Raw genomic sequence first — 24691 nt, forward strand, 5'->3', positions numbered from 1 at the left:
TCAGCACGGCGATCCTGAGGGGTACAGGGGGGCTTGCACTCGCAGGCGTAGACGCGGAGGGCTGCGGGTGACGGAAGAGCTTCAGAGAGGCCTGGGCAGCCTGCGGTGGGATTCTCGCTCTTAGGGTGCTGAGCGAGTTGACGCCTATAACAGTTTCCATGGTTCTTGTTCAGTTGTGGAAATGGGCAGTCGTATTTTTGTCCTTCCCAGACAAACCTTTGCAAAGCAGCAAATTAGAGATGAGTTCTAAAGTTGAAAACACGGTTGGGTTGGGTTGTCAAGTTTTAAAATTTCTTAAAGAGCCATTTGTAAGTGGTTTCTCCTACTCCTTTCCACCTTTCCCTTCTGGCCTGTAGCAACTGGAGCTGATGTGACCCCATTCTTACTGCGGTCTCTGCCCCAGGGGTGTTGAATTGTCCTAGTAGCTATGAGAATTGTGGATTTGCATGAGTCACAACCAGCAGTTAAAGTTCCTGAAACCTAGTACTTCAGACTGAGGTGTGGGGGTCAGATGAGATGCCAGTCAGGGCATGAAAGAATCTTCTGGAAATGGTGCCTGAGGCAGGTCCACTGTTCGAGTGCTGGCCAGGGGCTGGCCAGGGCCTGTCCAGATTCTGGCTTCAGTGGCTGCATTCTGGTCCTGGGGAATTAAGCAAGGCTGCTAACCGCTTCCTTGCTGTAAAATCGGGGTCCAGTTAACCTGATTTGGAGCGTGTGGCACAGGGCCCTCTCAGAAGCTCAGTTTTGTGACCATGAGGTGGGAGCACTTGAAGTTGCTTTGTCAGCGATGTGAACGTGTGGTTTACAACACGATTTGTTCTGACGTGTGTCATCCTCCCTCCCTCAGGAAACTTCACTTACAGGTTACTTGGTCCGTGTTCAGAGAGAGCTGTCAGCTCTCCCATGGCTTTCGTGGGCTTTTTTCTGCTGCCTCTTCATGCAGTTTGTGCAGAAATGAGCTGGACACACCTTCTGAGGAAGTGGCCCGGCACCCCTGGAGATGCCCTCCTGGCGGTCACGTCACCTTTACAGGAGTGGTGTCAGGTCACTGACGACAGTAGCGTCGCCTTGTAATGGGACCTCCGTTCTCATTTAAAAAGCGAGGAAGGTGATGGCGGAGGCGTGAAGCCTCCCTCGGGCTCTGCGAACGGCAGTCCACGGGCACCTTTAGCTCCGCAGGAAGACGGGCCCCTCGGCGGTGGGATTGTGCTGTCGCAGGCGCTGCCCCCTGCAGGCGAACATGTTTGCCAGAGAACATCCAGCTCCTCGGGCCGCTCCGCGTCGCTGGGCCACTCAGCACCGAGCAGCGGCGTCTGCAGCCGGTGCTGCGGGTGACGGGTGGGTGGGCGCCCGCTCGGGCACCGGAGGGAAAGCAGGACTGCAGCCATTCCGTGTCCGGTGCCTAACGTGGGTGTGGACCGACTCGGTTTTTCAAAGTAAGTGGAGCCCATGGCTGCTCACGTGAAGAAAGGCTCATTTTGGCTGAATGCCCCAACTTTCTAGGGCACAGCAGCTCGTGTCATCTCGGGCAGGGCTTGTGCCCAGGGGAACCCTTGTGTTTACTTCCAGCATCCAGACAGTCGGTGTCCCAAGTTAGGAACTGGAGAGTCAGAGCTTGGGTCCGGACCGGGGCTGTGTGGGGGCAGCTCGTCACCTGACACGGGGGAGAGAATCGGGTGCAGCCGTGGCGCCCTCCTGAACTCGGGGCCCCAGCTCCCTGGAGGGCGCTGTGACCGCAAAGGGACCGGGTGCCTCTGCCCCGTGGCCCTGTCCTTCTGGGGCCCCAGTGGCAGCCGAGCTGAAGGCTGTTTGCAGGTGAAGCGTAGGCTGCGTTTTAGCCTCTGCGGTGCTTTGCAGGATGCGGGGTTGACAGGTGCAGGAGCCCCAGAACACGCAAAGGCAGCTCAGCTGAGGGCCGCGTTCTCCGAGCTTCAGCCAGGGGCCCGCACCTGCAGGGCTGGGTTGGTGACACGTGGACGGGCGGGGTGGTTTGTAAATGTCTGGTGGCCCAGTGGTGCCGGGCCCTGCCCCAGCCTGCGGGGCAGGCTCAGTCCTCCAAGCGAAGCAGGAAGAAGCAGGAACCCTCAGTCCCACGTAGCGGACGCCTGGGGCACGTTGGGGTCAGAGGACAAGAGTCAGATGGGCAGCAGGTGGGGCCACTGAGACAAGGACACACAGAGCAGGGAGACGTGTGGGAGTTTCTTGTGCGTCTTGGCGTTGCGCCCAGACACCGTGCCATCAGAGTCGTGGCTGTGGGGAGGCCTGCCCACGGTGCCAGGCTGTGTGCCAAGTGCTGGCCGGCAGACGGCAGCACTAGTGACTCCTGCCCCCGCCTCCGTCCCCACGGCCATGAGTGGCTAGTGGGCAGGGAGCAGGCATTGCACGGACGTCCGTGCCGCCCTGGGACAGACCCGTGCTGTGCCCTGAAGCAGAGCCACTGGTTGTTGAAGAGGCCTGAGGGCCGTCTGGGCACGCGTGGCTCTGAACTTGGACACGGGTCACTCAGGACCTTTGCAAACCTGCGTGCCAGGCTGTGTCCTGCAGTTCGGAGGTGAGCACGCGGGGGGCGCTGGGGTAAGGAGACCAAGGGAGGAGGCAGGCGGTATGAGGCATGCCAGTGGGGCCGGCACCAGCGCGGGCCGCCCTCGGCAGGACTGGGCTCCCTCGGCCCGCCTGTCTCCAGGCACAGCATCTGCTCACCCACCTGTCGCTTCTCGTTTCTCTCCTCAGAAGCCACGGCAGGCGGTGGGCAGCGTGGGTCGGGGTCACTCTCACTGTCTGCCATGCAGGCTGCCCCCTGGGGCTGCGGGCGTTCCCGGCACTGCCAAGAACTAGCCCTGCCAGGCGCACACTGCCCCGTGGGGTTGGCCGCGCCCGATGGGCCTGCACTAAGTGAGGGAAGTCGGTCGTCACACTTGTCCTTAGGAAGCCCCTTTGCTCAGGCTAACTCAAGTGGTGTGTGTCACGGCGGGTAGAGGCCTCCTTTTCTGTAACCCTGTCACCGCCTCGTCGTCCTGTGGACCTGGTGGGTTCAGAGTGTGTGTGAATGGGAGCACGTGGGCGACTCCTTCTGGAAGGTGCCCAGCCACAGTTTCTGGGTAAGGAGAGGAATGATTTAACCTTTGCTTCTCACTCCCACGCTTGTTTCCCCAAATCGCTTTTCCTGGTACTGCAGACACCATGACGTGTCACGGGGAGCACGTGGGGTCGGTGAGCTGGCTGGCCTGCTGCAGATCCGAGCATTCTGGGGCTCCTGCCGTAAGCTGCTGGGGCCGCGGGAGCTGAGGGCGCGGGGTCCTCTGTCCTCAGGCTGGCCACGCAGGTTAGATACACTGTGACATGAGGGACAGCTGGGCACTCAGGGGCGTGTCTTACCCCCTGGACACCAGACACGAGGGCCTTGCTGTGACCCCCGGACAGTCCCGACGCTGAATGTGCAGTCGGGCTGGAGGTAAGGCAGGCGTCATGGAGGCGAGCCTGGGGCCGACCGACCGGGGCGACGTTTACCCAGGAGGGGAGTGTTGTCCCGGGAGCGCGCCTGCCACTCCTGGGCGACCGACCACTTCCTCCCTGGTTCTGGAGGAAGTGACTGGTCAGTGATTTGATCGCCTGTGAACGCGGTTTGCTTCCCAGGGTCCAGGAGGGGCCTTTGGGGAGGTAACAGGGAGTGTGTCCGCTTCAGGTATTTCTGTATTTGGGGAACTTGTTCTCAGAACGTCAAGCTTAACATCTCGGTGACTGTTTTCTGAACAGGCAGCAAACAAAAGGTACAGAGCGGCTCTGAAACCCAGTGTGTCTGCACCTCCCAGGCCCAGGCGAGGCGGGCGTTCAGCAAAGGGAAGGCTGACACTTGCAGCCCGTCCCAGGCCTGGCGCTTTTCCTGTGGCCCTGGAAGTGGCAGAGCCTGAAGCGGAGGTGACTGTCACTAGCTGCACGGCGTTGTGGGGGTGGGGGTCGCGTCCCTCTGGCCTGAGAATGAAGGGCCTCTGGGCCGAGGCTCACCCGAGGTACTCGGGACAGGTGGAGAGCCCCTCTGCCCAGCCCAGGCCCGTGCCGTCAGTCACTGAGAAACATGCTGCCGTGTAGTCAGCGGCTCAGTGCGTCCCACAGCTGGAACAGACCCTCGCGGGACCCCCGCTGCCCGCCTCCTCCCGAGGTGCCTCCTGGTCTCTGCCCACCCCACCCCCGCTCCACTTCCCATTCGGCTTTTGAACAAAGTGTCCGTACCCGGATTGCTTAGCAGCTCCAGCTGCACCTGACGGGAAAGCTCAGTGCCGGGTGTCACACTTCACAGGCCCCTCGAGGGGGCCTGCCTGCTGCCACTGGCCCCGTGCCACACGCCCCCACGCATGCCCTGCACAAAGCCTGTGCCCAGATGGACCATTGGTTTGCCTTCACGCAGCAGCCATGGCGGGTTGGAGGCGTGAGTCGGCGGTGGCTCCCAGGCCCCTCAACCACAGGGGGGCCCTCGAGGGCTGGCCCGAGACCAGGATGACCGCTATGTCTTGGGCTTGGTGTCTGCTCAGCTTGGTACTTAGATGTGATTCTGAGAAACCTGGTGTGGTCAGGGGTCCTCAGGAGGGTATAACACTGGGGTTGTGACATTGTGACCTCGACATGACATCTGCCAGGCCACATGCACGGGAGCACCAGGCACTCCCTTCTCGCTTCCAGATCTGCTCAGTGAAACGGCTCCCAAATATCTAACGTTGGTTCCCTTTTTGCGTGGAGGGTGGGGGTGTGACTGGTACAGAGGGCGGTGGCACAGCTGGGGGTCCGAGTTAGGGAGCCACACAGCACGAGCTGAGCCCCTGCTCTGCCCAGCTCTTGGGGGACTCAGGGTTTATAAAACTTGAGACTTAATTTGGAAAACCCGTAAAATTTTAGCAGCCCCGGGATGCGGACACCCCAAAATTGTCATTTCTCAAGAACAAACTTTTGTACCTGGTGTGGGGGGTGAGACCCCCCCAATGGAGACCCGTGCCCTCACGGTCCCCACAGCCAGCGCTCCTTTTAAGGATGAGCGCCCCAGGGACCCATGGGCCAGCTGGCACCCGTCGTCACTCCTATGAGGTGTCGTTTACTGACGCAACAGATCTGTTTGAGCCAGGCTCCCGAGGACGGTGCCACCACGTGCTTCCCAGCACTGCCTGGCGCTCGGCTGCTGATAAGCGGTGTCCCCATAATGGTAAAAGCCCCTTAGATGCCCGTTCTTGAGGTCCTTCACTCCGGGAGGACCTGAAGGCTTCCTGCTGGTTGGGGAGAGGGGATGGCAGCAGACGAGAGTGGGACGACCGTGGCGCTGTGCCTGGGGGTGAGCGTGTGGGCACCCTGCCTCAGGTGACGCTTGACAGGGACGGCAGCCCTCACCCTCACGTGTTGGGCTCAGAACCTTAGCACCGGATGTCACGGTGTTTGATGACGCCGCTCACATCCCCACCTTGTCCCCAGGAGCACTTGTATGGGCCCAGGGAACGCTCCGGCTCTGGTTTCACTGTCGCCATCAGGTGGACACTTACGGTTTTGTTACTGGACTTGCGCATGTGCACGGTGTCGTCAGAAATTTCCGAGGAGGAATCTGAAATCTGAATATTGCCGTTGGTTCTATTCCTAGCACCCACCTAGAGTGCAGAACTCTTCTTGTAAAAGACCGACAGAAACATGATGGAGTGACGCGGGACGTCCCGTCCTGGGTGCATGTGCGATGGGCAGACGGCCAGCGCAGCTCACGCAGGAGCGGGTGGGGAAGGCCCCAGTCACAGCCAGCGGCTCCGTCTGCGCGCTGGGCTTGTTCAGTGGACACACAGTGTCCTCTGCGTGTTTTACAGTCACAGCTGCCTGGCAGTGACCCTAAAGGCACGTCCAGGAGGCTGTTCCTTCCAGAGCTGCCCCACTGGGTTGGCTCTGATGGCAGCTTTGTCACGGAGTCCAGCCACCGACATGGGGTGTGTTGTGCTCTCCGGAGTCTCAGGAATCACAGATGTGTCTTAGGGGGTGCGGTGAGTTGCCGCTTTCAGGGCGTTTTCACGTGGCTGTGTTTCCCCTTTCCTCTTGGCAGGGTAAGCTGGGGCCCAGCAGTGCACTTGGCTTCCTTCTTCAGCTCCAGGAGTACAGTGGCAGCAGATGGCGATGGCCCAGGAGGGGGGCTGGGCGGATGCCCGCGTGCCCCTCTGCAGTGCCAAGCTCACATTGTCTCCGTCCTGTGCTTTGCAGGTGTGGCCGATGAGAACGCCTTCCTGGAAGAGTGCAGGCAGAGAGGCCAACACGCGCTGCCCTTGCAGGCCGCCAGCACCAGCACCAGCACCAGCGCCCGCCCGCTCAGGTCCCACAAGCCCGCTTCTCTACCCAGACACGCATCCCCGCCCTATGTCTGTGAGGATGAGGACGAGCAAGGCAGACACCGGGCCGCCGGCAGCTGGGACCCCTCCGTGTTCTCAGCAGGTGTGCAGAGGGGAACTGAGCTGGGGCGCCCCCACGGGGATGCCTCCCTCACCTCCCACGGCCAGAGAGGACAGAAAATGCCCCTGTGCTGTTGTGTTCTGACCTGATGGGTGGGGGTGGGGTGGGTGAGGGGCTCAGTGTGGTGGGGCCAGGCGCCTCCGCTCACCCCACAAACCCCCCACAATTAAAACGGGGTGCCAGCCTTCGTGACAGTATGAAGTGTGTTGTCTTGGGCACAGGCTGACAGGTGCTGCTTTTACCTTCAATGCTCCTTTTTGTGCCTTCCAACTTAGTGCTTGAGGTCAGGGGCCTTGGGCTGCACACATGCCCGGGCCACGCGTTACGCTGTTGGGCATGGCGGTCTCCCCACCAGCAGCTTTGTGTTTTCTTCACTATGTGCCTTCGTTTGTGTTTGGTTCAAAACAAAACACAGCAGCCACTCACAGGTCCTGTCGTGTTTGATGGGTGCCCAGCACCCTGCCACCCGGCTCTGCCCTCAGCCAGCTCCTGGTAATTTCCTACAGAGGCCAGGAGGATCTTTGAAGTGAGTTCCCACAGAAAGTTCTGGATTATCTCTCAGCGTGTGACTGTGCATGTAGGTTTGACCCTGACCGAGTCCTAAAGCCCAGAGTAAAGTGAGTGTGGATCATCCATCAGCTTGAATCCTTTGTGCCCATCTTGGCTCTCACCACTGGGAGCCCCCAAGCAGGTTATGTGCTGGAGGAAAACATGAACCCTTGATCCTCTTTGTTGGGGTGGCGTCCTGAGCTTAATTCCATGAACCTGGGGCAAAACAGTATTGTCGAAACAGTGAGTTCCTCTCCCAGAACTTTCTGTTGGAAATCAGTCCCTTAAGGTCCCTTGTGGTCCTTCTCCGCTCAAGCAGAGGTCCCTGTTAGGACAGATGAAATGTGCCATCCACCTGAAGGTGGGGGTCCTTGGGCTTTAGGCCTTGGCACAGCCCCACCCCCGGGATTGCAGCTCCGCCAGCAAAGCAAGTGGGCTGTTTGGAGACACCAACCTTTTCCTGTGTAATTGAATGAAAAACGGGGGCAGTTGGAAGAGCTCGTCCTATCTCAAATGGGCGTGTGGACATTCGCCCAGGATTGATTGTCACCTGGAACTGAGTGGTCCTAGGCTAGGTGGGGTGAGGGACACTGCCATTCAGGGGTCTTGGCAAGGGGCAGGGTTATAGGTCCAGTTTCTCTGAACAAGTACCGTTAGACGTGATTTAATGGGCTACATCCGTTTGGTTGAAAGGACAGCATAAACCTGGTGGGGATGTCCCAGATCCCAAGAACAAGTGCCAGCCCAGGCCTGCCTGGCCGCGTCTCGTTTAAACACAGCCAGCCTCCTGAACAGGACGTGGACCCATCGCCAGCAGACTGGCCCAAAGGCCCAGCCCGGAGTGCAATGCGAGGCCCTGCTCCAAGCAGACTGCTCCTGTCGCTCTGGCGTCCCAAAGAGCACACATGTTGAGAGGAAGGTGCTTTGCCACTGCTGGAGAATCTTGTTAAAATAGGAATTAATGGGGGCAAAAAACGAAGTGATTCTCTGAAATCCTGTGTTTTGGTCAGCTCATAACTTGGTCGCTACCAGCTATTGTTTTCAAGGGGGGAGAACCAGTTGCCTTATGAACCCCAGCATGAATCCTTGTGCTGGAGAGGCAAGTGACAAGCTTCCATTTTCCGGGTCCTTCTCTATGGCTGTAGGGGTTGGGGGTTGTCCCTGTCCCTGTACACCTGGAGCTTATCACCGTCCAGGGAGGGCTTCTGACCCCCCCCCCCCAGAACCCACCGGGAACGCCACTGGGGTCAACCTCTTTTTCTATCATTGCCTTTTTTTTAAATCAAGTTATGAGACCATAGAGCAGGGCTGTCTAAACTTTTTTCAACGTTTTTTACCAAGGGCCATATGCGGTAAAATACACAAACAGGCGGGCCACTCACTCGAGGTAAAGTACGTATTGCCTCACCTGGTTTATTTAAGTAAACTAAATATATTTTTGGAGTTTGCTGTGGGCCAATTAACAATGGATTGTGGGCCGCAGTTGGCCCGCGGGCTGCAGTTTGGGCACCCCCTGCCATAGAGTGTGAGAGTGAAATCACCAAAGAATTGCAGACAAGGTTTTCATACAAATATATAGTGAGCTCGTGTGAAAGACTGAATTTGAACTTGTTAGAGACGGTGAAGCTACCTTGAAGGAAGATTCAGGAAACTGACAGTGGAGGAACACAGGGGTAAAATGGCAGCGCGGTGCTGAGCTGGTTGCTGCCCTCCAAGGCGTCTCGGACCTCCCAGCAGAGTGACTTCCTCCGGAAGAAGCCTTTGCAACTCCACCCAAGTCTGCGGACTCGGGGCGCGGGCCCTGCAGACACCAGAAGTCTCTGCATGTAGGTGGCCCTTGATGGCTCCTGTGTGCTCTGGTGTGACCTGGAGGGGTCACCCAATCATCATTTGCCGTATTTCCAAGTCTTAAAAAGAAGCACACATAAGGAACCTGGTTAAGAAGGAACTGTCCGGTCCCCCCATTTCATGCTTCCCCAGTTGACCAGCCACTGCACGGAGGGGCCCCTGCACTCTGGCTAACAGTGGCATGTGGAGGCAGCCTGCAGTGTCTGGGAAGTGGTTATTTTAGGCCCAAAATGGGCTTTCCTGAGTGTCCCCCCAACACTGACTTGCTGGTGTGAGGAGGTCCCATATTTACGGCTGATACAGTTCAGCATCAGGACGCAGTGAGGGCCCCAGGGAGGTCTGCGGCTCGGTGGGGTCGGGGATGGCTGTTTCCTCCCATGGCTTGTCCAGGCTGCTCTTGTCCGGTGCAGGTGGTGGGTGAAGGTGTAACGCGGATGTGATTTGCTGGCATTTGGTTCTGTGAACGGGCTGTTACATTAAATTCTAACCTCCCGTAAAACTCGCCCTGCTGCATGTCAGAAGTAGGGTCTCTGCGGTGTATCATTTCACGTCCCTGGGGACTAGCCCCAAGTTGGAAAAGGATTGGTGTTTTTCACTTAAGAATTACACACCTACTATAGGTCTGTGAGAACACGTGACTGTTAGAAGGGAAAATCAGAGTTACTCCATGTGAAAAAAGTCTCGTGAATGAAAGAATAAACGTCATCCTGTAACTTTTGTTTAGTTTTCTTTCTTGCTTTGGAGAAAGCAGCTTGCCCCTCCTGGAATGCTGCAGAGGCTTCGCTTTGGCAAAGCCCAGCCTGGCGCCAGGTCATGGAGCTAATGCTGGTGTTAACGCTGCTGTTCGCTTTTGAACTTTGTAGCTTTTTAATGAATCTAACTTACTGCTCTGTGTGTGTTTCTCTGCTAAGAACTTCCAGCTTTTTATGAGACCTTTAAAGAACGCCATCACTGGTGTGACTGTCCTGAGCAGACTGCGGAGGTTGGCCTGGGGGTCTTGGGTGCAGGGGATGACAGCAGGGCTTCCTTTGTTGTTTTGGAGGGACTTGGGTTTGTTCTTTTATTTAAACGTTGAACATTTTAAGGAAATACGAAAGTAATTCTGCTTCACAGTGGACCCCACTCCCCTGTCCTGGCAGACCACACTACGGAGTGTCTGGGATCCCGGCCGCAGGGCTGCGACCCTGTGACGTCATATTCTAGAGTCCTTGACACTAGGAAGAAAGGGGCTTCTCATCAGAACGTCATCCCTTCCTTTGGGTCCAGGCCTTGGTGGCGCTTGTTTTGCTGAAGGTTAGGGAGGTGCAGCGCCCCTTGTGGCAGAGTGAGGTTTGTACCGAGTCTCCTCAAGGTTGTGTGACCCACGTGGCCACACAGCCTCAAACCCGAAGTGCATCCCATCGGTTGCTGCAGAGCCCAGTGGTCCGGGCCTGTCCACACACACAGACTCGTCATTCCCCTTGATTTGGGAACTTTGACAAGAATGCAGTTCACATCGTGGCTCGTGAGAATCAGACAGGGACAGAGTTTCTGTGCTCCATCGTTTCCTTCATGGTTTTGAGGAGGAACTCCCAGGCTGACAGCTGGCTCTGGCCTGGTGTCTGCTGGGGGCTCCCTCGGTGGCCAGGGCTGTGGGACCAGAGTCTGCTCCTCGGGCTGCTGGTCTTTAGCTGGGGGACCAGTGTCCCCACGAGCCTGCGGTGGGGGGGAGGTATGCATCGGGGTAGGTGGCACGCACTGCCCCATGCCCTGTGTCATCAATTCCTTTAGTTTGTCGAGGTCATTCTTCTGCGGTCCTCTTAAAATTAAAAATGCCTGGAGCAGAAATGGCACTTAAATAAGAATGTGAATGAGGAATTGATGCCCCTTCACCTGCGTTCCTGGCGTGTCTGTGTCCTACTGGGAAGCCCCTCACAGCGACCCAGCACGATTGCAGATTTCTTCCACTGAAGACCCATTGGGCCCGAAAGTGGCCCCTGACTTTACCTCCACTCGTACATACTGCCGGTGTAGGGCATATAGTCATGTCTGGATAAGGGCACAGGACATGTTCCCGTGCCGGCTGCTTCTGTGTCTGCTGCCTTGAAGAGTGTTCTTTTCCTGTGCGTCCTCACGCCTTGCCCCCAGCTCCCTGGCGTCCCTCGCCCTCGGTGCTGTGGCCTCCGCATAGCTCAGTCTTTGTCTCCTTCCACTCACAGTGTGAGAAACCTTCCTGGACACGTGGCCTGGGTGGTGCGGGTCAGGGGGGTGTGGTCCTCCTGTGTGGTGTAGCCTTGGGCAGGCGGCACCTCCGAGTCCCCGTGGCGAGTTACCTGAGTTGTTGGTGAAGGGCTGGTGAGTGCAGGGCTGAGGACCGAGGGGCTCCCGCAGCTCGTGTATTCGGGGTGTCCGCAGGGAGGTGACCGCACTCGTCTCCTACCTGGTCACAGGTGGACGGCGGTCAGTAGCCAGGCATGGGTTGCCCGTCTTGTTGTGACACAGGGACCCCTGTCCACCTGCGATGGCGATTCCAGGAGGTGAGTCCCTAGAGTGGGTGGGTGAGCATCGTGCCCACAGGTGGCGTCTGTTAACAGATTGTCTGAGGTCACCTTGTCATTTAAAATTTGAGAATGCTTTCGATGATCCTGTCAGCGGGCCTGTCAGTACCCTGGCTTGGTTCTGATGTTTGTGTTTCACAGTTGGACCATTTAAATCCATCTTTTCTCTCCCAAATCCAATACCCACTATTCCTGGGCCGAGCACGGCCCCTCCATCCTCCCCTGCAGGGACCGACCCAGCACGGGCTCACAGCCACCTCTTGGGACTGACACCAGGTACCTTATGTCTGGCTCCTTGGACAAAGTCTCCCGAGGGGGAGCGGGGCATTCATCTGTCCCTTTGGCGTCCATCGGGCAGTTGTTGACTTTAAGCAGTGACTGGGGAGAAAGGTCCCTCAGTGTAGGGACTGCCAGGTGGGACCCGGTGGGGCCATCAGTGGCCATGGGAGAAGGGCAGGTAAAGGGGCCCTGCAGCCTGGGGCTGCTGGGTGCTGTTGGAATAACGTTAACTTAGGTTGTCATCGCACACTGTAAGAAGCCAGCTTGTGTCTGTTACACTTTCGGTTGGTGTGGGCCAGAGAGAAATGAAGATACGTGACTTTCCTGTGTCCCTTTGGCTGTTCTTACTGTGGGGACAGTTAGTACCCGGTTGCGTCTTCGCGGGGAAGCAGCTGCAGTTCTCAGTGTTTTACAAGCCGTGTTTCCTTAGGATTCAAAGAAGGTGGCAAGAGGAAGAAGCAGAAACAGAGGGACGAGTCCAAGAAGAAGAAGCCGACCACAGGGCACCACTAGACGACGTGCGCCGCCAAGCGCCCGCGCCCCCCGGCTGTGTGTGCACGCGTTAGGTAGCGGCGGCTGCTTCCCCACTGTCCCGAGGCCACACCACTCACAGCACTGGGGCGCTGATCACGGGTCAGTCAGACTAGGGCTGGCGGGGGCCTGGGAGACGATGGGTGTGATGGCCAGGTGGGGAGGGCAGGCGTGCCCCTGGACGGTCCCCGCCTCCGCCCAGCACTCAGTGTGTCCTTGGAGTGGACAAGGGTCTAAGCCCTCTTCTCACCGGGTCAACGCTGTGCAAACTGCTGGAATGTCTAGCTGCAGAGGCGCGTGGTGAGGTGCCCGCAGGCCACCAGCTGTGCTCATGAAGTGACTGTCCTGCGTCACACAGTGCTGTGCTGGGAACTAGAGCTAGGTAAGTGTAGGGTGATGTGTAGGTGACGTCATCACCCCCGAGCCTTGGCCACCGCGCACTTCCCTTCAGTTTATGGAGCCAGACCTGCAGAGCGGCCTTGGCGAGTCACTTCAGATGTCATTTCCTGGGTTTACTGCTTTAAACTTGATCCTCTCCAAGCAGTCCACATTTGACTTCAAATATTGTTTAATTTTTGGTAAAGCCTATTTTTTTCTTGGACCCATAGCTCTTAATAGCATGTTCACAGAATTCTACAAAATTTTGTTCCATAATGCTGTCTCTGGCTCTGAGTTTAGGGTCCGCTGGGGAAAAATAGATGTGCTGTTTTCACGCACATACGGGTACACACACACACACACACACACACACACACACGTCCAGTGGGTATGCTGAACTCAGTATTTCAGTTTGTAAACATTGGTCCTGTAAGAAACCACCTTAACCTAGAAGGTCCTCCCAGCCTCCCGTAATTGTTTCTTTGCATGATGTGCCCTTAACCCTTTGCGTTCTGAGCACTGCTGCCCGCCGCTGCCTTCTCCTCTAACACAAGACCCTGTTCTCCACATCCTCTCTTCCTTTGCTGTCTTGGAAACACGGGCGTCGTGAAAAGCCTGACGTCATTAAAAAATGAGAGCAACTTGAATGTCGCAGTGTTGAAATTCCGGGTTTTGTGGTCGAGTCCTTGTGGCCGTGCCACGGCTTAGAATCCAGAAATGAGAGTGTCGTGTGACCTCCAGATATTTACTGTTGCTGGGAGAGGTACGGACTGTGGTGTGAATTGTGCTTGCCGCGGAAAATGTAAGCAAGAAAGCATATCATGTTTTCAGTGCCACCTACGTAAATAAAGTGTAAGCGTCATTCGTCCTGCTCACTTGCCATCCATCATTTATAAACATCACCAGGCTGCACTGTTGTTAGCAATTAAGTCAGAGCAGTTCTGCAGCATTTCAGTGAAAGAAAACATTCGCACTGAATATCTGTGTGTAAAACCAGCAGCCAGTGCTGACACTGCCGGAAACACTGGAGAGAAGTGACAGGAACACGCCTGCCCACTCTCCTGGCTGTGCCTGGGTATCATGGTGACCCTGATGGGACCAACCCAGCTTCCGGGCGTGTCCTGAGTCACAGCGGGCTGTGAGCAGGGGGTGCTGTGACAGGGTACTCCAGGAGTTGGGGCGCCTCCTGTGGGATGTGTCTCCGATGCTTACGCCAGAACTGGCTCCTGTGGGGACCTGGGGAGGGAGGTGGTTCCAGGCAGGGAAGACATTTCACTGGAGGCGGGTCACGCAGGAACCGTGTCTGGGGCGGTGTCTTCCACGTGCAAACAACTTTCATCGAGCTGCCGCGCTCCACATGTTCACGGGACCCAAAGGAGCCAGCTCCTCAGTGAGCAGGGGAGGTCCCTGCCTCACAGGCCACCAAGCAGAGGGGCAGAACCACACCTGCGTCTGCCACCCCAAGCCTGGGGCCACAGTGCCTGGTTTAGGTGGGTGCCTTTGCTGTGTGTAATGAGTGAGTCAGTTTGGGGACTCTGCTGGGGGTGATTGGAGGGGCCAGGCAGGGGAGGGCGGGGTCAGGGAGGTGGGCGGGGCCCACAATGTTCTGCTCGGACCAGACACCAGTGGGCAGGTCCACCCTCCTGGTGGTCACCGTCCCTTAACAGTGGACAGCGGGCACAAAGCCGTCTGTACTGGGGCCCCAGCCCCCCTGCTCCCCTGACGCCAGGTGGGGCGCTGGCCAGCCAAGCAGAGGTGACCCCTGCACTGGGCTGTGCACACTGCTGATCATGGCTGTCATCAGCCTTAATTCTTTGATTTTGTCCCTGGGGTTTCAGGGGGTTTTGCTTGATCGACAGCGTCCATTCTCAGTGAACAAACAATTCAGTTTTTATGGTATAAAAATGATTGTTTCTCTGACTGACTAGCCATTATGCAGTGACACGGGGTGGCCCCAGATGACACAGGACAATGAATCTTCCTGCTCCTGAGAGACTGAATTTGACGTATGGCGTGGCAGTCCGCCGTCTGGGTCTGGATGGAAAGGCCGGGCTTGTAGAAATCCTGGTTCTGGAAGTTCTCCCTTCTGCACCATGGGGGCCCAGATGGGAGGGGTCCGGGGCCCAGGGAGTGGTGAGATCCTCAAGGCCACTGCCCCCCGACTCCCAAACTCTGCCTGTCCCCAGGGGTGGCACACTCGGGGCCCTTCACTTCTCGAGAAAGGCCTGTCAGGGCTCCAGGTCTGCACACGGGTCAAGTGCCACTGTCACGCGGGGTGGCTTCCCTTTTGCTTATTCCTCTGCCCCTGGGGCCACTGTTGTCCACTGTCTTCTAGGAGGTCAGAGGTCAGGCCTGGGACAGCAGAGCAGTTGCTGCTCCTCAGCTACAATTTCCACAGCTCATATTATTTTCACATCTTGTCTTTTCAGTGTTCCAGTTGGTTTTAACATCTGATTTGCTGTTTTTAGATTTTTAAAATGTGTCCTCGTTTGCCTGATAAGTGCTTGTCAATCGTGTTTAATTTTTAAAAATCTTACTTTTATTCATATTATCTTTAACCATATTTTGTATCCTGATTTCTAAATTTCCCTTCAGAGCTTTAAAAGCTCTTATTCACAGTGGCATTTGCTCCTTTTTCTTTTCGATTTCCTTTTTGTCTTAACACGCCCTTCATTGTTCACCTCGGCATAAATTTCTATCTCCCTCAATAGTCTGTTTTCCTCCTGCTCTTCTGTTTGTCCTTGTCCCATGATCCCTGCCCATGAGGCCCCTGCAGCTGGCGCACTCCCACCCCTCCTCGCAGCCCCTGGGCACTGGTCGGTCTTCGTCCTGTGGCTGCCCTGGCGGCTCTGTAGCCACTTCACAATCAAGCCCAGTAAGAGCCTGTCCGTGAGTGACACCTGGGCCCCAGATCTTCAGTTGTGTTCAGGATGGACGGTGGCACCAGAGCGAGCCTTCCATGTCCAGCAGTGGACCCTGCCCCTCAGGAGCCATGTCTGGTCTGGCAACGTCGGCCTGCTCTCTCCCTGACCTCTTCTTGGGTCTACCCATCCTCGTCTGAGCAGGACAGATGTGCCGCGAAGGAGACCCCAAAACTAGTCTGAGGGACGAGTAGTGGCTCCCAGGGCAAAGGTCGGGCCACAGGGGCACCCTGCTGCCCAGCGTCCTCGTGAGGCCTGGGACGTTCCATCCCATTCTCTTAGGCCATCTGCTATAGCTGACTGCCACCCTGGCTCCTCCCCACGTCCCCACGTCATCTGCACCGGTGAGTGTTGGCCCCTGGAAAGGTACATCCCATCCTAGCCTGTGACTGTGACCTGTGTGCAATTGGGTCTTTGCAGATGGGATCTCCAGAGCAACCATCCTGGACTGGGGTGGCTCAGCTCCAGCAACAGGCATCCTTCCAAGAGGGAACTTTGAGATGCAGGCACGGCTAAGACACTGGGTGACATGGCCCCAAGCCAGGGACACCTGGGCCCCAGGAGCTGGGAGAGGCTGAAAGGACCTTCCCCGAGAACCTCTGGAGGGAACCGACCCTGTGGCACCTTGGATGTTGGCCCTTTGGACCCCAGATAGTGGCGGGACGAGTCTGTGTGTCACAGCCCCAGTGTGTGGTGACTTGCTGTGGCCGCCCCAGGATTCCAACACCAGACTGGCACACAGACCCTGCTCTCAGATATCTGGCTAGTATGTGGTTTCTGCGGCTTAATACTTAATCCCAACTTTAGAACCCTCATATCATATACTTTCTGAAAAATTTCCATGTAGGTAAGTGGGAATTTTTCTTTATCCAAGGTCTTCACGTAGAAAACCACACACGAGTGCAGGTGAGTCCGCGTGGGCAAGATGGTGTTTCATTATGCAATCTTTGCTGTGGCCACAGGGTGGCGCCTCCACCAAGGAAAACGGGACTGCGCGCAGGGAACCCACCCACCGCTCGCGACACACGCAGCCACACATGCACGGAAGGCAGGCATACACATGCGCGTTCCTGGAGCAAATGGTTCAATATTAGAGCGGCCATAGGGTCACCAAGTGCTCTGTCATCTAGATTTAGGAGCTAGAAAATAAAAGTGTCGTCTGGAAAGAAATTCATCTTCCTACCCCGATGTGCTCTTTTTTTTTTTTTTTTTTCCATTGGGGAAGGGGAACAGGACTTTATTGGGGAACAGTGTGTACTTCCAGGACTTTTTTCCAAGTCAAGTCGTCCTTTCATCTTAGTGGTGGAGGGTGCCATTCAGCTTCAAGTTGTTGTCCTTTCAATCTTAGTTGCAGGGGGCACTGCCCACCATCCCTTGTGGGACTCGAGGAATTCAACTGGCAACCCCGTGGTTAAGAGCCCACTGGCCCATGTGGGAATCGAACCAGCAGCCTTCGGAGTTAGGAGCATGGAGCTCTAACCGCCTGAGCCACCGGGCCAGCTCTGTGATGTGCACTTAAGTCTACTTTTTTACTTTTTACAATAGCTTTGTTGACAAGCTGTTATAAATACCCAGCATGTTGGGAAAATATACGAGTAAATGTGATTTGCTAGCTAAATACACTTCACTAGAGCTAGGCATTCTTAGGCACAATCTCAGTCGTTCCCCTGGTTTTAACGCAGGGTCTACAGACAGATGGGAGTAACAGGTCCAACCCCCACGTGCCCGCCTTTGGCTGTGCTGTGGATTTTTCAGAGGTGACATTATGTCTCCTGATTCCCATTACATTTATCACAGTCAGTTTAGAATGAGTTGGGAGTGATTGGGGAATGTCTCAAATGTCAGATCATTAAACTGTAAAAGGTAAATTGTAATCTTTGGCAAGTGTTTCATAATATGGTCCTTTGAATGAAATGCTAATTGCTCTGAAATATACACTTTCATTGCCACTTTTATGGACACAGGTTAACCATGTAAAATTTAAAATTTTCGTATGCATAGCAATGTATCATAGCTGCCCCAAGAAATCATGGAATTTGATGTCTAAAATATTACCAAGGACTGCTGCAGCCATCGATTTAAATACGGTGTTGTTAAAGGTGTGTGTGCATGTGTGTACACCTGTGCACACACGTGTATACAAGCATGTGTGCATATTTATTTTAAATTTTAAAATCCATTTATAAAGAGTTCAGTCTAATAGATATTGTAGAAAATATTGAAAACTGAAGTAAAAGAAGACAGGAATCCTTTGAAATAAATGATCAAAGTGGTGTGAGGTGACCTGGGGCAGTGGACACCGGTGACGCAGCCACGACACTGCTGGCTCCTCGTCTGTCATACACCATCTGTGGTGACTAATGAGGAAAACAGTTACTAACAATTTCAGAAATTTCCCCAAACTGAGAATCTCGTCTCCTTTCTACGTTTGATTCTGGTGACAGTTTCTGTTTCAATGTGTTAATGTCACTCGCATTAAACAAACTGTGACAAACGAGTCTGGGTGGTACATGTGGGGGGTGCTGGCAACTTGTCCTTTTTTCACTCGTTTTTTAGTTGGAAACACGTTTCCAGCGTGTACAAGTTCGGGTAGCGGTGTGTCCAGCTCTGCCGCCTCGGAAGCATCCAGCAAATGGCTCTAACGCACTGCCTGCACGCATGTCGCCCGGGAGTCAGGCCTCGTGGCTGAGCGTGCGTGCCTTGTGGGGAGCCCACAGAAAGCTGCCTGTCCTGGGTGTGCGGCAGAGGGAAGTGCCGTGATGGGGGGCCGAGCGGGTCGCTGGTGCGGACGGTCGCGTGGTAGCCCCAGTGTGTAGCACGCGGTGTAGTCAGGTCCGGCTGGCTGGTCCGAGCCGGCAGCCAACCGAAAAAGCTGTTTTCGCTGTTGTCACATGTCTTGGGTGTTAGCCTACACCGGGCTGGTCATCCGCGTAAAGTGACAGTTGTCAACAGCGCACTGTGACAATAGGTCGTCGTCACATTAGGTCATCATCATGGGGGGCGCCGTGGGGAGAAAGGCTGGAAGCTCCAATGAGGAGCTCCCCGTAAGTGAACGATGGGACTGCGTTCACGCCAAGGGCCTGGCCGTGCGCTGGGGTCTGGATACAAGGCACGTGTCCGGGGACAACCGGAAGCTCCTGGAGGCCAGGCTGGCGGGTGGCGTGAGGGCACATCTGCTGGCCCGGAGCCTGCACGTGGGGAGCGTGCGCTGGAACATCTGTCATCAGACAAGTTTAACCCAATCGAGACCAAGTCGTCCACAGAAGGTGCTGGAAGAGGGAGTTCTGGCTGATGGCAGGACCTGGAGGGACCGCGTGCTGACGGGCCCAGAGGCTGGCTGGCTCCCTGCACCATGCACACTGACCTCCCAGAACAGGGTCCCGCGCCAGCCCTGCCCCCAGGGAGCCCCGGGTACAGTATGCCGCCTGCCTGACCGGCTCGGCCTTGCTCTGCACACCTCCCTCACCCCTTATTCACCTCCACAGACCTTTTTATTGAAAGAAAACCATCATCCGGGGAGATGGCCCCACGATTGTACCCTCAGCAGTCCTCCAACCTCTTTAGACAACAGTGGTCTGGCTTCTGACGACGGCTGCTCCCTCCCCGTGCTGACAGTGGGCGTGGAGACGAAAGCCAGGGTCTTTAGATCTAGAAGTGGCCTGGGGATGGTCCTTTCTGAGGCCCAGGTCACAGCTGGCTGCTGACCCCCTGAAGGCGCCTGCTGTGTGTCTTGGGGGCAGGTTGTTGGTGGGAGTTCCCTAGCAGTCTTCAATCATGTCCCCCCAGAAAGACAAGGTGGGGTCCTCACCCCAGGCACCTGTGGATATGGCGTCCTGTGGAAGGAGGGTCTTCACAGGTGAAGACTGTGAAGACCACAGTCAGGAGAGACCTGAGTAGAGGAGGGAGGCTCTGAATCCAAGGACTGGTGTCCTTGTAAAGAGGCCGCGTGATGACAGAGGCAGAGGTTGGCACAATGTGTCCACAAGCCAAGCATTCCGGTATCAGGAGGAGCTGGAAGGGCTAGGAAGGACCTGCCCTAGAGCCTCCAGGGGGCTTGGCACTGGACACTGCGGTCTCAGGCGTCCAGCCTCAGGATGGTTTCGGCCCTCCGTCCCTGGACACCGTCCTCATGGTGATGCCCCAGTCAGAAATCAGTCCCCTCGGTTGTCTTTTCGGGTTATTTTGGTGTCATTCTCAGGGAGCTGGCCCTGGACCAGTGACCTGTTATTGTCTGACTGTAGCAGACAGGTTGCTGGGTGCAGAGCCCACCTCCTTCTGCCTCCCCATGTGGCCTCAGGCCAAGCCCGCTGGTACCCGGCCTTTTGGTACCCTGCCATCCAGTTGAGGGCTTCTGTCCTGTCCCGTCCGTAGTCTCAGTCTCTATGCGAGACGTGTCATTTGCTCCTGACCCTGAAGATGACCAGGACTAGGTCGTTGGCAAACTGTCCCTGTCCATAGACATGCTCGTGGCACTGCCCGCAGAGGGCCGCAGGCAGGTGAGAGCAGGCCCGAGGGCTGTGCTGTGCGGGTCTGGGGTCCCGTCACTGCAGCTCTGCTCCTGTGGCAGGGCTGCCAAGCGTCCAGACCAGCACACGCTCGGCCTTGGCAGCCTGCGTTCCAGGGGCAAGAGTGACATGGCTTTGGCTATTTTGGGCCCCTTGAAATTTTGTGTAAATTTTAAATCAGCTGCTCGATTTGTACAGAGTTGTGAGCTGGGATCCAGAGCTACAGTAACAGCACTAAGTCTTCTGATCTGAACACGGAATCTGTTCCCATTTATTTAGCCCTTTAATTTCTTTCAACATGATTTGTTGGATTCCGAGTGTAAGTTTTTTGCATTTTTTCTGTTCAAGTTATCCGTATTTTAGTCTTTTGATGCCGGTATGAATGTAACTGTTTTCTTCGTTTCCAGATCGCGCGTTGCAAGTGTGTGGATGCAGCATTGATCTTTGTGTCGGTCTTGGATTCTACGACCTTTTGAACTCATTAGTTATCACACTTTTTTGGATTTGTTAGGATTTTCTATATGGAGGATTATGTCACCTGCAAATAGAGATCGTTTTATTTCTCCCTTTTCAGTTTGGATGTGTTTTTTTTTTTTTTTCTTACTTATTGCTGTGCGAGAACGTCCACTAGACCATCAGTAGCAGTGGTGAGGACAGACTTCCTGTCTTGTCCCTGATCTGGTGGGGAAAGCTTGCCGTGAAGGGGATGTCACCTGTGAGTTTCTTGTGGCAAGTTCCCTTTCACTCCTACTTTTTTTTTAGTGTCTTTATCATGAAAGGCTGTTGGATTTTGTTGCAGGCTTTTCTGCAACAAAATCATGTGATTTTTAAAAATGTTATTCTATTCATATGATGTATTTTTTTAACTGCTCTTTGAGGGCTAAAACAACCTTGCATTCCTGGGATAAACCCCACATGGTCACGGTGTAGACTTCTTTTTACATGTTGCTGCCTTGGTTTGCCAGTGTTTTGTTGAGGACTTTTGTGTTCGTATTCATAAGAGACATCGGTCTGTAGTTTTCCTGTGACATCTTTGTCTGGTGTTGGTATCAGGTTAATACTTCCTTATAAAATGCTGCATACTCTTTAACAAAAACTCCCAGCGTCTGGTTTAGTGAGGGGCTCTGGAACTTCGCTGGGCGTCAACATGAAATTTGCTAGAACCTCCAGGCCATTTTCACAAACCTTTGGGCTGTGACATTCTCTTTGGAAATTATTTTTTCATTATTGGAAAGACTTCCAAAGTATATTTAGGCTGAAGTATTAAAACTTTGACCATTGGAGGTGGCTACATTTCCCCTCATGTTCAGTAAAATATTTACTTAATGAATTAATGAGACCTTCCTCTGCAAATTCTAGACTTGTCAGAACTCTGTTTATACCCCGCAACTTTGAGACTTCCTCCAAACTAACGTTCTGTCTGTAGTTTCTGCTAGATGCTGTTTTCTACATTATTATTATTAACAGCAATAATTCCTCAGCTTACTGAATTACATGAAGCCTCTCATGCATGTGATATCCACACACACCTGTGCAGTTACCTCATTTCATAGACGAGGAAACTGAGGCCTGGAGATGGTGCCTGTGCTGATGGCCCCCCTCAGCTCTGCCCCTAACTCCACCCCCCACCATCGCCCACACAGCCTGGTGTCCAGAACCCCTGCCTGGCGGAGTGCTGTGGGGCTTCAGGCAGCTCTGATTAAATATACGCTTCAAGGGGGATTGAATGGCAGGAAGGCGGCCGCCCCCCACCTTTCTCTCCTCATCTGTCTCCCCTTCAACCCTCCCTTGTTCTGCATTGTGAGCTGTAGGAGGAAAATCACGTCCCTTAAGAAAGGACGAAGCACAGAAGCCAGTTCAACTCACGTCTAATCAAAACCATTACAATTTGTAGCTAGGAGTCCTGATTATGCCTCTCCAGTGGGTGCCCCTAGTCCCGTCCTTGTCCCTGATTTTTTTATTTAATTTGTTTCCACTTTTCTTCCTGATTTCTAGGTCAGAGAATTTGAGACTCCTTGCTTCAAACCGGCTCAGGGGTTTTGTCTGGCGTGAGGATTTCCCTGGAGGGCGAGGGATAGGGTGTCCTGCCTTTCAGAGTGGCCAAGATTGCACTTGCTGGCATTCTCCCTGGTCCTCCATGTTCCCAGCCCCCATGGTGCAGACGAGGGGCCAGGAAGCGTCCTTGGCCTCTTGTGAACCTTAGCCCCCTGCCGAGCGAGGGTTAAGGGTCATTTTTCTCAGCTCCCCTCCTCTGCTCACCTCTTTGTGCCTGAGGAGCACACAGAAAGCCAGGGAAGACCTCAGCCCTGGGCCTCTGAAACAGCTTTTAGAATCACAGGTCTGTCGGTTTTTGGAGGAAAGACTTCCTGGGGTCTCCCGTGCTGATGTGGGGACAGTGTCAGCTTTGAACTGGAAAGATGGGAAGGAAGGGAAGAGAAAAGAAATGAGAACAAGGAGGCTAACTGTTCTGGAATGGTGAACCTGTCTTTGCCCCTTTGAAGGAAGAGAAACCAGTGACTGGTCAATGTTCACGTCCTCGCCTGCATGAGTGGGGTCAACGAGGTCAGTCCCTTAGTGCCATGTCCCCTTGGACCGTGTGTCATTTCCACAGCCCTCTGATGGGTCCCACGGCAGTGCATCCCTCCTGTGGTGGGGGGATGGCTTTGTCTGACAGCCCCTTCCCCGGAAGGTCATGACCTGTCTTTCTCCAAAGGGAATAATACCCAAAGGCTGCTTTTCCAAGAGAATGAAAGCTGAGGGGCGGCAAGGCCTGGCAGGGTTTTGATGGAGGAAAACCCGCGGAGGAAGTCAAGGTAATGCATGTGCGTCCCTCTGTCCTGCTGTCAGGGGCCCGTGGACTCACCCTGCTGGCCTTGCTGACGGTGTGCCAGGGTCCCCAGTTCTTCTGAAAGTCCCAGAATCCATCCAGAACCTTCTGTCAGCCTCTGCCCTTGGGCGATAATGTTTAGAACCTTCTGATGGAAGGCAAGTCCCCGAACTCCAGCTCTTTCCTGATTGCATATTTCCCCCCATGATGCAAACGCTCATTTAAGAACTTGGAAAACACAGAAAAGGTGAATGAGGACAGTCAGAGTGCGGGTGACCTGGAGACAGGGTAAGTGCGCTGGAAAACTTGCTTCCGTCCTTGCTGTGCTGGCATAGACGTGCACATGCAAATGTCATTCAAACACAAGCGGGACCGCATGTGCCGGTTTCGAATCCTGCCTGTCCACTTAGTACGCACCGTGGACCTTGTCCCATCATCTGAACCTTCTCAAGAACGTCTTGCAACAGCAGCGAACCTCCTGCCATCGGGAGGCGTTCCGATGTTACCTTCTTGCTCTTGAAGGTCAGCACGCAAGAGTCTGGCTTCCCTCTGGGACCGGCATGGGGGCTGGGCTGGCTGCGAGGATTCCGTGGGGTCTGGGTGCGGGGCTTGGCAGGGTCCACAGTCTTTCCTCGGCCACAAGTCAGGTCACGCCCACTGGAGTCGCCCAAATGGGACAGAGCTGTCCCCCAATGGAGGCCATTGGGTGTGGCAACACCACACGTAAAGCCTCCTGCGATTGTCTGCTGCCTGTCACCCGAGCGGGCGGAGGCAGAGGTGACCTGTGCTGTGAGCAGTTTCAGTATTAAGGGTAGCCTTTCCGGGAGCTGTGGCCACTTGGAGTGTCCCTAGCCACTGCACTTTGTCATCGGTAAGTGTCGGAACTCTCGTCAGCACGGTGATTTCAGTATTGACAGGTGGCTGTTTAGGGATTCTGTTCCTGCTGCTTTTCAGTTTTTGTTTTTACTTAAAAGTGAACAGATACAGTGGTATCCGGTTTCCGAACATGTCCTTTGGCCAACATGGCGGTCTACCACCGCCGTCAACCCGGAAGTAAATGCTTCGCGGGTGGAACTCGCCGGAAGTCGAGCGTGTCACGTGGCTTCCGCTGCGCCGCGTGCCAGAGCCCGAGGCGGCTGTGGGCCGTGCGCCCACGTGTCAGAACTGAACGGTCGGGCGGGAAGGCTCAGCAACCCCAGGTACCGCTGTATTGTAGTGAAAACAAACGGGCAGGTTCCTGAAACAGCGATGTCGGTTCCCGCCCTGCACGAGCGGACGGTGAGGCCCGACGTCGGCCTGAGGCGCCCGCGCTGCCGCGGGGCCGACCCACGTGACGTGACGTGTGAGCGCCCGGCGGGCGGCTCTGCGGTGGGGACCGGGGCCCCACCTGCTGCGCGGCGCCTGCTCTGGGCGCCCAGGCCGCGAGGGGGCTGGTTGTGCGCGTGAGCGAGGGGCGGGCCCCGCGTGGCGCTGAGGGCAGCCACCCCGGCGGGCAGACGGGAGGCGCGGGGTCCAGGCGCGTGAGCGGCGCCCCGGCTGCACGTGCCTGGGGGGCGCCTGGTGGGACGCGAGGGCCCGGCTTTCCTGGGCGGTTCCCGGGCGCTTCTCGGGAAAGCCCGCTCGGCGTGGACACGCAGCCACAGGAGGTGGCCCGGCGCCTCCGGGTCGCAGGGAGGAAGGCCGGTGTCTGCGTGGCGAGGACGGGCACGGGCACGCCGCGCCCCACGCCGCGCCCCACGCCGCGCCCCACGCCGCGCCCCACGCCGCGCCCCACGCCGCGCCCCACGCCGCGCCCGCACGTCAGGGGCCAGTGCCCGGGTGAGGCCCGCAGCTGCGGGGCCGAGGCGGCGTCAGGCG

At 55.8% G+C, this 24691-nt stretch overlaps 1 protein-coding gene across 2 annotated transcripts in view; it reads left to right on the top strand.

Moving 5' to 3' along the window:
• DNAJB6 (DnaJ heat shock protein family (Hsp40) member B6) overlaps positions 1–13456 on the top strand; it is a 51484-nt gene extending 38028 nt beyond the window's left edge. Inside the window, exons 9-10 of one of the 2 annotated variants that reach the window (XM_081038326.1) lie at positions 6214–6441; positions 12103–13456. In XM_081038326.1, the coding sequence (XP_080894452.1) occupies positions 6214–6441; positions 12103–12185 (311 nt within the window). In that variant the 3' untranslated portion in view covers positions 12186–13456. Of the gene's footprint in view, positions 1–6213; positions 9569–12102 lie in introns of those variants that run through there. The other variant, XM_081038327.1, reaches the window with a different exon arrangement.
• The last annotated feature ends 11235 nt before the right edge of the window (positions 13457–24691 follow it).

This window comes from Rhinolophus hipposideros (genome assembly GCF_964194185.1).
Source record: "Rhinolophus hipposideros genome assembly, chromosome: 25".
Classification (NCBI taxonomy): domain Eukaryota; kingdom Metazoa; phylum Chordata; class Mammalia; order Chiroptera; family Rhinolophidae; genus Rhinolophus; species Rhinolophus hipposideros.